The sequence below is a fragment of the Syngnathus acus genome, chromosome 15 (genome assembly GCF_901709675.1).
Source record: "Syngnathus acus chromosome 15, fSynAcu1.2, whole genome shotgun sequence".
Classification (NCBI taxonomy): domain Eukaryota; kingdom Metazoa; phylum Chordata; class Actinopteri; order Syngnathiformes; family Syngnathidae; genus Syngnathus; species Syngnathus acus.
Genome location: NC_051100.1, coordinates 7,011,415 through 7,023,933, shown reverse-complemented (window position 1 = coordinate 7,023,933; position 12,519 = coordinate 7,011,415). Strand labels below are relative to the sequence as shown.

At 40.9% G+C, this 12,519-nt stretch overlaps 1 protein-coding gene across 6 annotated transcripts in view; it reads left to right on the top strand.

The window, feature by feature from the left end:
- Positions 1-11,014, top strand: part of adgrb3 (adhesion G protein-coupled receptor B3) — an 86,558-nt gene extending 75,544 nt beyond the window's left edge. For 3 of the 6 annotated variants that reach the window (XM_037271019.1, XM_037271024.1, XM_037271025.1), the window contains 11 exons: positions 242-311; positions 711-777; positions 1,670-1,773; positions 2,414-2,512; positions 2,724-2,895; positions 3,008-3,103; positions 4,048-4,087; positions 5,451-6,130; positions 6,522-6,557; positions 7,397-7,501; positions 9,933-11,014. In XM_037271019.1, coding sequence (XP_037126914.1) covers positions 242-311; positions 711-777; positions 1,670-1,773; positions 2,414-2,512; positions 2,724-2,895; positions 3,008-3,103; positions 4,048-4,087; positions 5,451-6,130; positions 6,522-6,557; positions 7,397-7,501; positions 9,933-10,121 — 1,658 coding nt within the window. In that variant the 3' untranslated portion in view covers positions 10,122-11,014. The remainder of the gene's footprint in view (positions 1-241; positions 312-710; positions 778-1,669; positions 1,774-2,413; positions 2,513-2,723; positions 2,896-3,007; positions 3,104-4,047; positions 4,088-5,450; positions 6,131-6,521; positions 6,558-7,396; positions 7,502-9,932) is intronic. The other 3 variants (XM_037271020.1, XM_037271022.1, XM_037271021.1) reach the window with 3 other exon arrangements.
- The last annotated feature ends 1,505 nt before the right edge of the window (positions 11,015-12,519 follow it).

Sequence of the window (12,519 nt, the reverse complement as noted above, 5' to 3'; positions counted from 1 at the left end):
TAGCACCTGCACGCGCTTTTCAAAACGTTAATATTCTGAGCACACAGAAGAGGAACTGATCCCGTAACACCAGGGCATCGGATTCTTTTTTTTTTTAACCTTACAATGATTAAAGCCTCTAGGACTTTGGTTATGAAAAAAAATCACATGGGATTTTAAGTTCTGCAACTTTAATGTCTTACTATAAACACATTCATATAATTTTATAAATTGACTAATCATTGATTGTTTTCTTTTCAAGGATTACCGGCTTTAGTAGTTGCTGTATCGATGGGATTCACCAAAACAAAAGGCTATGGGACACCCTTATAGTAAGTTTCTCTTTTTCCTACCACTGAGTATTCACTTCGCTACATGAACAATAACACTTAAGTGTAATGATTAAGTGCCTCTGCAGTGGCCCACTTATCCGAAACAGAGTCATAAAGACAGTTCCCGCAAACGCAATCTGATTTAGAGATCGCTCAGCAGGACCCCAATTTCTCGAGTTGTATCGCAGCTTGATAGCGATGGCATGAACACTGCTTAGAATCTCTTTAGTGTGTGAAAATCTGCAAATAGAGTTACGGCATATGGCGCCTACTCCCCTGATGATTGTGTGTGTGTGTGGGGGGGGGGGGGGGGGAATACTCATGGACGTTATGTGTGCCATTAACTCAGATGTTAATCACTGGCTGCAAGTTAACTGTTGCTCCCTGCTTTCTCTGCAGCTGTTGGCTGTCTTTGGAGGGAGGGCTCCTGTATGCCTTTGTTGGACCTGCAGCTGCTGTTGTTCTGGTAAGCCTCAGCCAGTAGAGCCAATTCTCGACTACAGGGGATAGGTGTGAAATTTATGTTACATATAAGTTAAGTCGATAGCAAGGAGACACAAGAAATATTGTGGTAAAATGGGAAGCGACAGTCTTGATTTATTGCCAACATTGTACAGAAACAATAAACACCAACAAAATGTATTCAAGTTTGGGAAAATTTGTTATAAGCAAACTCGCTGGTATTCACAAAATATGTTACAGATGTTTCAGTTGTTAAAATAAAAATATTGAAGCTCTTAATCTGTCAGAGTGACATCCCGCTGGAATACTGAATGTCACTTTGTGTGGGGGGGAAACAAATATTCAGCGGCGGAATCTGTAATAAAGTCATATTTTATAAAAGTTTCTGAGCAAGAGATATTCAGTCAGAGACGGAATTTTTTTCATGTTCGGTCTAGTTTTCTTTCACCTCAAACTTAAACCTGGCAGCATGAACAAGGAACACTTCAATTTATTTGTAAAGCAACTACATAAAGGCTAAATTCGCACACTGCTGCTCCAGTTTTCCGTCAGTAAAGTTCCCGCTAATGCTTGATGAAGGTGCCTTTGAGAGGGGAAAGTGTTTCTTATTAGGCAGATCTTTTCCTAAGGCTGCCGTGCCGGCCTGAGTGTGCACGGCATGGCTCATCCGCTGGCTGAAATGTGACAGATATGAGAGGGAAAAAAAAAAAACAGAAGCTAGAGGTCGAAGCTCAGTGCACACACGCAAAATTGAGGTGGGGAGAAAAATGGGACAATGACATCTATCATTCGCAACTAATGGAAAATGTCGTCCCGGCAAAGGATGCTTTTAACATTAAGTTTAAAATAATTGTTGTATTGGTATGATTTATCGAAGATCTCTGCTTCAATTCTAGGTCAACATGGTGATCGGTATTCTGGTGTTTAATAAATTAGTGTCCAGAGACGGCATACTGGACAAGAAGATGAAGCATCGAGCAGGGTATGACAGCACGTCCTTGTTAGTACCTTCATTTTTCTTCTTTTATTATGCATTACTTCAATACTGCATGAGTAATACTTAACTTGATCTCTTGTTCTCTTCTGGTGCTCACAATACTGTTCACAAGTATTTGCTTTGCTGTTTCAATTTCAAAGAAAATGTTTAGCTTGCCTAGAATCTGCTTTGCTATTATATTGTATTATATTATATTGTTTTGACGCTAGTTAAGTAATGTGTCCGATAGGGCCTGTGACATTAGAAGTTAGGTCATCTTTCTTAATCCATAATTTATATAACTTTAGTTCTGTCAGTAAATACGTTTATTGCTGTATATTTGTATTTTCCAACAGTTGCCGGAAGGTAAATTGCCTTTTACAATTAGAGGAGGATTAGTAGAGCAAACAAAGCAATTAACATTTACATCTGCTTTAAGCATTTAGAGAATTGGAGCTTATTTCAATGTTGTTAAGGATATCATAGGACATAAAGAGGTCAGTTCTCTCACGGGAGCGACATAAATACATATTTTGTTGGCAGAATAAGTCCAAGATGAAACTCTCTTACGCCCACACGCTGGCCGCTTGTGCTAATATTCAACAACGCACACTTTGCGGTTGTTAGCGTGCTTGGTCACGCCGTTGTCTTTTCTGCCCCACAGACAGATGAGTGAGCCACACACAGGATTGACTCTCAAGTGCGCCAAATGTGGTGTTGTATCAACGACTGCTTTGTCAGCGACTACAGCCAGCAACGCAATGTAAGTGACTGTGAATCAATAAGACAATGCTGCATATACAGCAGGTCCACCTCGATAATGCAGAGCCACTGCCATGGCAACTGCTGTTACCGCTATAAATCAAATCACGGCAGAAAAATAACATTGTTGTTGTGCTGGTGAATTAAGAGCCTTTAGATAACTACCAATACCCAGCAGTAATATGCCTTATTCCTTCTCTAAATCCTCTCAGGGCGTCTTTATGGAGCTCCTGCGTCGTTCTGCCTCTGCTGGCCTTGACCTGGATGTCCGCAGTGCTCGCCATGACGGACAAGCGCTCCATCCTCTTTCAAATCCTCTTTGCAGTCTTTGACTCACTGCAGGGTTTTGTCATAGTAATGGTGCACTGTATCCTACGGAGAGAGGTAGAGCCATTTTTTCCTACTCAGAAACAATTTCCTTCCCTTATCATCCCGATTTTACCCTAATGTATTGATAAGAACTCGAGGAAAAGTTGAGAAATATTCTTGCCCGTAGGTCCAAGATGCATTCAGATGTCGACTCAGAAACTGCCAAGATCCAATTAGTGGTGATGCAACAGGGGGCTTTCCTAATGGCCACGCTCAGATAATGGTAAGTGTGTTTTGTCGTTAGAGCCACGGCTGAACCGATGTTTCTAAATATGACGACATAACATTTCAAATTGAATTTGTTGTGATTTACGAAAGCAATGCATGTGCTTCTGTCCTGTGTTCAGTACAACATAAAGTAAGGTCAACATAAGTTGACAATGTTCTCCAGAAAACTGTGCAAACTCAACAGCAGGGTCATGCCACTTTGCTGAGTCAGCTTGTTCTTCGTATGCAAATTAGTCATGCATATCTGTCGAGGCAGCTCAGTGCAAAATGGATAAGTCAATAATGATAAATAGAGGAGGATGGAATGTACACCTCACAATGAATTGCATTTATCTTCTTCATGAGAGGCAACTTGCAAATCTCAGCTTGAGGACGTTCTCTACCTTAGAGGTTCGACAATACTTCCCATCATTTAGCAGTGGATTGTTTTTTATTGTCTCATAATTATCCCTGAATAGATACTACATGACATTAGTGCTCCTCTTAGTCCTTTAAAGCTCAACCCTTTATTTCCGTTTGATTGAAATTAGTGACCCCATCCCCATCAAGCGCGCATCTCTCTCATTTCCTCTCCCGGGATAATGAAGCATCGCTCTCTGCCCGACCTTTGAAATTGGGATGTCAGTCTTTTCATCTCGCGCCACGATACCACTAGCATGTTGGAGAAATGATCAGCCATTAGTATTGTAATACCCCCTTGGAGGGGAATAGTCTTCACAAAAGCAGAGTGCCGTCTGGCTCTCTCAGTTCAATACGGTTATTTGCAGCTGGGGCAACGTGCCCTCCCTTCACCATTTGAATCGTCATGCATATATATGCATTCACGCTTTGAAAAAATGCTTTCATGTTTTGGTTTAAATGACGTGCATCATTCTAAGAGGTGTTTCTCATATAGTATACATGAAATGTTTTACTCGTCACGCTATCCCTTGTTTGCAGACGGACTTCGAGAAGGACGTAGACATCGCTTGCCGATCAGGTAAAAGCACATTAGCTTAAACTGCCAAGAGTGATTTTCATAAATCTGATGATGGGTTAGACTCGCCTGCAGTCTTGTTTTGTGAATTTCAAATCTTTTAACTGAACTTTTTGCTTTACTGGTTGTTTGCGACATTATCTGACTGATTATTACATTGCCTGTTGACAAAATTAATTTGCAATCACTGACCCGCATTTATGAGAGCATTTTGACATTGAATATTGAGTCTGAAAGGAATCTTTTTTTTTTTTTTCTACAACAAATCTGATGCGGTGTTAATATTTATGTTGAGCACTGTTACAACAATTGCCTCTCCTTGCAAAAAAACAAAACAAAAGAGGTTATACAGTAAAAATAGCTGCAGTTACATAACAGCCAACAATCCCCACAGGAGTTTTTCACAGTTACCAAAGCATCGACTTTAATCTGAGAACAAAACAGTATCAAAACAGCTGATGGCTACTCCTTTTATGTGGAAATCTCTACGCGATGCATGACACACTGTCATTAGGCTTTCTATAAATATGTTCCACACCATCAGAAATAGGAGTTTGCGCCTTTAGAGAATATTCCTTTATAGATAATATTGAGACTTTTGTTCCTTTGTACTTTTGAGCCACCGATAAGAAAGTTTTAAGAATTGGTATATAAAAAAAAGAAATTGCAACGTGTTAACCCTAACGCAATTGTAAAAACCACACTTATTCACAGCTCTCAGAAAGTCTTTTGGCCCACATCATTCAACACGGTGCAGTCCTGTCAAACTAAAGTGCACCTACCAGACAGGAAAAAGGAAAAGCAGTCAGGTGTCATGAATAAATCATGATCAGATGGTTGTAAAACTTCAGCGTATTTCACAGATTATTTTCTGTGCGCGCAGTTTTACAATGACAGATATTAGTAGTGCTCAAGTCGCATTCTACGCTGTCGCCTTGAGTGCGACCGTTGATGAGAATGTACTTAACAGAGCCATTAGCAGGAAATACCAATAATAAATTGAACATAAAAACATTTGTTTTACATTGAAACCTTATGTCCATTTAGCTGAGCAGCACTGTCTTGTGTGATTTTTTTAAACCTTACTTCTTATTCCTATTCATTAGGCGGAAATAATTGCAGAAAAGAAAAACCACTTGATTGCTCGACAGGTACTTTAAAATTTTAATGAACCCGTTTGTTAAATGTGTCAGTCTGCCAAGATAAAAGCATCAGCTGTCAAAAAGGTCAGCCGACGTTATGTTGCCTGTCAGTGCACTTTACTCACTTTCTTCGCAAATTGGATGATATCGCCTGGAATTATTCTGTTATGATCATGCGCACGCTGTCAGACATGTATGTCCAACATGTGATTCCTTCCTGGCAGCCCTCCACAAGGACATGGGCTCGTGTCGCGCTGCTACCGTCACCGGCACGCTTTCCCGCATATCCCTCAACGACGAAGAGGACGAGAAAGCTCCTGAAGGCCTCAACTACTCTACGCTGCCTGGCAACATCATCTCTAAAGTGATCATTCAGCAGCCTTCAGCACTGCACATGCCCATGGGAATGGGCGAGCTAAAGGAGCAGTCGCTGGGCGACAACAACGCCGATATGCGCCGCACCGTTTACCTGTGCACCGACGACGCCATCCGCCAGAGTGACCAGAATATGGGCACCCACGACATGGAGGGCCACCCATCTCAGGGTCAGATGATGGAGACGGACTACATTGTCATGCCCCGCGCCTCGGCGGCAACGCTCTCGGGCTCGGCTACCCTCCCGGCTCACTTGAAGGAGGACACCAAGATGAACATCACCATGGATACTCTGCCACACGAGAGGCTGATGCATTACAAGATGAGCCCTGACTTCAACATCAGCCCGTCGGGCGTGGACCACATGAATGTGAACCTGGAGCAGCAGTATCCTAGCGCCCCTGAGCAGATGCAGAACCTGCCCTTTGAACCCCGCACGGCCGTCAAGAACTTCCTTGCTGAGATGGAGGAAAGCGCTGGCCTCTCGAGGAGTGAGACGGGCTCTACGATCTCCATGAGCTCCTTAGAGGTATTCACACATAATATGGCACGGTGTATTTTTACGTACCTCAACTAGCAACACCGACACCATAACAAGGCGTTAATACGGTCACTATTGGTATAGCTTAAATACACAACAGACAACACAAAACAAATGTAGAGTTTATGAAAGATACAAGCAACACAGAAATGGTGTATTTTGTCACAATAAATAATAAAAGATTTTTTTGTAACTATATTGAAACGTACTGACAATAAAGCAAGTGACAAACTTTGACTTAAATGCAAATCACGTAAGTGAAGGCACCACAGTATTCGTGAAGACAGACTTTCTGATAAAGGTTTTAGTATTTATGTTCTGTTCCTGACCTGTATTTTTTTTCTTCATCATATTCTCATGTTTGTTTTTGTTTTTACAGAGAAGAAAATCACGATATTCCGATTTGGACTTTGAGGTATGTGGAAACATGTTCCTTTCCTCAAGACATGCATCTTTTTTTTCATTCTTTAATATACAGAGTAAAGCCATCCTTGTGTTTGTCATTTGATTTACTCGAACTTGTTGTGCCTCTTAAGCTTATTGGAGTTTACAAGATTTATTGTCACGCTATGTAGTTAAGGTAAAAGCAAGGCTGTCAACTGACAAACAGGACGAGCGTTCTCATCAACATTTTGTCCTTCATCTCCTCCATCCATCGCCTCTGCGCTGACTTTTAAACGATATGCTTTTAAAGTCATTTGCACATTTCACGTCTGATTTGAAGCACTAGTCTTGCCGTGCAAATTCCACCCCTCTTTTGGCAGTTTTTTGCATTCCTTTGCATTGCCAAATCAGGTTTTACTGCATATATATAGAAATATACAGTGCACCCTTGCAAAGTAAAGGAAACAGAACGAAAGCTTCTGGCATAGGGAGCATTTTGCTTCAAGTAGACACGCAGGAACCCCTTTAAATGGAAGAAGCCTTGGGCCAAGATTGGATTATAAGGGTTCCTCTTATGCCAACAAAACGTTAAATGAGGCAATTTGTCACAAAATAATTAAGTTAGATCCGGTTACTCCTGCCATTTGGAATTAAGTACTTCTGCCGTCCTCGTACAAATCATCCCAATGTTTCCTTTATTTTGGCGGTATGTTACAGTGTATATGCAGACCCGAGCAGATCTGATTAAAACCTGGCCTACAAGCAAACTACCTTGACACTAACACATTGATCAGAGTGCAAGTGGGTGGAGAGAAGATGCATTTGCATTATTGGCTGTCAATACCAAAGCAAAAACCCTTGCCATTGCAGAAAGTCATGCACACCAGGAAAAGACACATGGAGCTGTTCCAGGAACTGAATCAGAAATTTCAAACCCTGGACCGATTTCGAGACATACCAAATATGGGGAGCATGGTGAGTAACAGGAAACCAGTGGGGGGTGGCTCTCAGCTACATTCAAATTCAGCTAGAGCTTATTTAGATGTGCAGTGCAGGCTACTTGTGTGTGATTGTGCTAATGAGAGGTTATAAAAAACATTTTGTGCATGAATACAGCGCCAGCAGCTGACCATGGGGGGCAAGCGGGGTTATTCGGCTGACAGCTTGCCTACCCTCTCCTGTTTTTTGTTTTTCTAAAGAAAAGATGCATTTTCTCCACCAGGCCAGTCACAGGGAACAAAGAGGTTTGCTAATGTAGCTGCTATCGAGAGTGCATCCATTCCAATGCAAGGCCATGAATGCACTTTGATTTACATACACATTTACCTACTTAGCGAAACCATCTTTTTTTTTCTTTTTCAAACCATAAATGCATGGCAGATGATTTAATCTATCAGCATCCCTACCTGACCTAAAGTGTGCTGTTCTTCTAAGGCTGCGTTTACACTATGACACAATTCGCATTTTATTCCTCCCATGTGAGTCACTTCGGATATTTGTCACGTCAGTTGCCTATTTGACACCTGGATCCGACAAAATAGCCGCATGAGGGCTGTAACGCATGATCTGACATTAATCCGCCAATGCCATTTACACCTAAGCTATCGAACCAGGGGGATGTACTATAACTGTGTGTGTTCCATCGCAGCACCCAGCGTTAAATCATTAGACATATAAATTTGGGTTACATCGCCACTGTAGAAACAGAACTCAAGGACCGTTTGTATTGCAAAAATCTTGAATTCATACATTTGAACCACTGTTGCTCATTCCAAGTGGTCATCTTCGATAAACAAAATCTTAAATCTGGTCCTTAATATTTTACATTTTCCAGGTACTTGCACAGATGCTTATCACACTTCTATGGTGGTTCCATTTTCAACTCAGAAAATTTGCCAGTTTGACTCCAGCCTCCCATTCTCTGTGTGCCATTAACAGAACAATGACTAAAAAGCAAAAAGCTTGTACAGCTAGTGTGAACGGCACCACTGTAAGCAAAGAAACCGTAATCTTAAATCTTCAGATCTAAAGACATATTTTATCATAAATGGATAAAAAAAATTTGAATCAGCCAATTTGAATCGGATGGATCAGATATTCTATGCTACTGTGAGCCAGACGTCTAAATCACAGCAAGGCAATTGAAATACACACACATCTACAAACAACAGGCAGCGCTAAATCAAAAATACGGCATCCGAGGTGCATAGACCATTAAATAAAAGATTGTGTGGGCTTCTAAATAGACTTTGCAGAGCTATGACTTACATTATACACTACTCACAAAAATGTAGGGATATTTGTGTTTTGGCAGGAATATAGTAAACCTTACAGGTTAATTTAATGTGATTTTCTCTAAACATTGAGCTATAATAATACTCTAACAATAATAACCATCATAGCCCCATCTTGTTAATCTTTCCAAGTAGTGCAAACACAAACCTTGAGAAGATCAGCGCACGCACACACACACACACACACACACACACACACCTTCCCTCCTTTTTTTCCGACTATCCTCGTCCACTACCAATGAATCTACTGCAGTGATTCTCTCAGAAATGACTTTCCATTTCATATTCCCTGCCTGCGAGCGGAGCCTCCTCCCTATTTGCGACAACGTCTTTGGCGCAGTCAGTGCGGGTGCACCGAGACAAATGGCTCACATATAAACAGCATACAGTGAATAGAAAAAGTCTACACACCTCTGTTCAAATGCTAGGCTGTTGTGATATGATATAATGACATGGATAGAGCACTTCCAAATAGTCAGGAACCGATATGATTTGAAAGTATCTAAATGTTATATTTTGACAGTATGCGATAGGAATAATTCAGAACTAAGATCCAACATATGCTTAATGTAACTACAGCTGGATAAAAAGTACAATAGCCATAGGACTAAACTAGAATCCCTGAACCAGTTTTAAATTGGTCACTTATTGGCCGTTGGAATAATAATAAAGACCAATGCAGATAATCGGCACAATGCCAAATATCGGCCCGACCCATAATCGGTCTAACACTACTTCCAAAACGTTTCCACCAATGAGGAGATCTATACCCAGTTCAATATTTTAAAGAGGAAATAAAATATAATAATAAACTGAGCTAATGTGGTTGTGACTGGTGGAGAACACACCCGTATCCCCGGTTGTAAAAGGGCGCACACACTTGTGCAACCACATTATCTCAATTGTTTATTTTTACTTCCCCTCATGAAAATGTTTCAATTGTGAGTTTTAAGTCATTCTATTGGTTGGAAAAGTTTGGAATGTGTTTGAACCAACTATTCCAGGTGAATCTGGAACACATCCCGGATTAGAGGGGATGACTGCATAGTATTGTAGCTGTAAAACTCCATGTGACAAAGATGTGGTGCTGACTAACGTGGCCGTGTTCACAGGACAAGGCAATGCCAAACAAGAACCCGTGGGAGAGCTACAACCCAGCGTGCGAGTACCAGAATTACGCCACTATGAATGTACTAGACTCTAGCGCCAAGGACTCACTGGAAATGACGCCTGCTGAGTGGGAAAAGTGTGTCAACCTCCCCTTGGACGTCCAGGAGGGGGATTTCCAAACAGAGGTCTAAAAGTGAAGAAGAAAATGCAAACTCGGGAAGGAGGAGAAGACGAAGACTAGGTGATGTATTTTGCACTGAATCAAGCAACAGACTTTTCTAACAGCCTTGGCATTCGTGTCGGGATAATCGGAGCATGGCAGGGACTTTATGTGCCAATACAAGACTGATGCGAGAGAAAGAGAGAGGAACAATGGGGGGAAAAAAGGATAAGGAAAACCATCAGTGTTACTTTTTTTGTATTCTCACTAGTGTACTTAGTGTGGGGCAGCCTGGTGTACAATATCTACCATCACGTGTTTCAAATTATCTTTTCAAGGAATTGGCGAGAAAGAGGGAAAAAAAATTACAACGTCAAGAAGAAACCTCACAGAGCAAATTACACGCCATGTGGTCCCAGCTTCATTGGGTCTGGTTGCTGCTAGGCCCAGGAGCACAATGTATATATTTATGCAGGTTTTTAAAACGTTTATAACAGTCCGTTTGGCCATTGCGACACTTTTTACTTTCTAGTATGAAACATGGGGAAGCAAAGAGTATCTTTTGTGTCATATTAAAATGAATGTTTGTCCGGCTACATTCTTCATTGCTTTCAATGCAATAAAGATAATACTCACTTTTATATAAATAATATATTTCACAACTTTAATACTGCGGAACCTGCTTGAAGGATCCCCGGCAAGCTCTCCCATCTGCAGCCCTGTATAAAATATTTAAAAAAAAACAAAAAACAAAACGAAATGTTGTATGGTGTAAATAAACTTTTGTCTACATATGTTTTAATTGTGCCAATTTATTTTAATGAAGAAAAAAAAATAATGCCAACCTGATCAAAAGTTATAGCGAAAATGTTAACATTTGAAAAGGAATGTAAATAAAAGAGGAAATATGTTCGTACTGCTTCAGACGTGGTGTCAACTTTGTTGTTTGCTTGGTGTTTCCTCTCTCACTGTTGTTTTAGATTTACATTTAATAGATTTGCTGCTATCTAGTGCCTTGATAGACCTAAACAGATAGATTAGGCCAAACTATTAGTATTCAAGTCAGTATGACTTTCAGTTCAGTTTATTGTCACTCCTTCTTGTTGATAGTTTGTACTGTAAAGTTTACTGATGTGTTTAGTAAGTTCATCCCTCTAACTGATTTTTTTTTTATTTTCATTTGGAGTGGAACACATTCCGAAGGTGAGTGGGCCATTCTTTACCACCACAAGGTTACCCTTTTAAACATTTAACACACGGGTGAGACGGAGCACAAATGGGATGAGGTTATCAACTATGTATGGGTGTGGGCAGCTCAGCATGCACTGCAGCAACAAAAAAGGGAAAAAATGTCTGGTGTGACCGAGGACTAACAACAATAGGTAGCATGAGGGGAGGAATGGTCATCACATCACATTTACTGTTTGAAGGTCTAGAGTCTAGACTTAAGGGACGTCCTTGCTTTCTAATTCAATGTCTGAAAAATAAGTTTTGATAGGAGTTATGAAGAGAACCTGCATAATTTAAGTACAACAGGTGAAAAACAAACTTGTATTCTTGGCTCTTAAGGAAAATAAAACTTAAAGCTCACATCTGATATAACACGAATGTAAACACGGCAGATGATCTCCTTGGTAACTGCTCAACATATTTTCAAAAAGTAGTAGGCAAGAAGATGATTGCAGAGTTGTGTGTATAAAATTGATGACTCAAGATATCGTGCCCTTGGCATCACACACTGCCCATGTTATTTGCATGTTGCTAAATAGATCTGTGGATGCTGACAGCCCCCCGAGGAGTGAGTGGCAACCCCACCTTCAGGCTTCTTGAACACAGAGAGGGCCCACAGTGTGAATAAAACAATCACTTTGATCCTTCAGGCGTCACTCTGATCCCACGTGCACGACTGAGCTAGTGGTGCTTCATCAAAAGGGGCCTGTGAGGAGAGTTCTAACCTGCAGACATGCTGCGGGCCGGGCTACGACCACTGTATCAGTGTCACAACTATAACAAAAAAATATATATATATATTACCGGGATGATTTTTCATTTGCCTTCCAAAACCTATTGGAGAAGTAGTTCCCAAACTAGACACAAGGCCAAGATTCAAACCCAGAATCTGACGCAAGACCATCTTCCACGCAAGCCTGGGAATTTGTTAGAGAGCATTATAAAAGTGTTTTATCCTTTTAACCCAGGAGGAATGTGCGTAAAAGATGACGTAGGAAGGAAGGAAAAGATTAAACAAGACTGATCTGTCACATCTCTGCTTTAATTTATTTATTTAGTTTTTGCTCACGGCTTATTTCGTTTATTAGCAAGCGACGTGGGGGCGGCATATCGCATAATAAGCAAACTCAAAAGCGGCCTCACACAATACTCGGTGACAAGGTGCGTATGCCACAAACACTAATTGAACAAACCCAGTA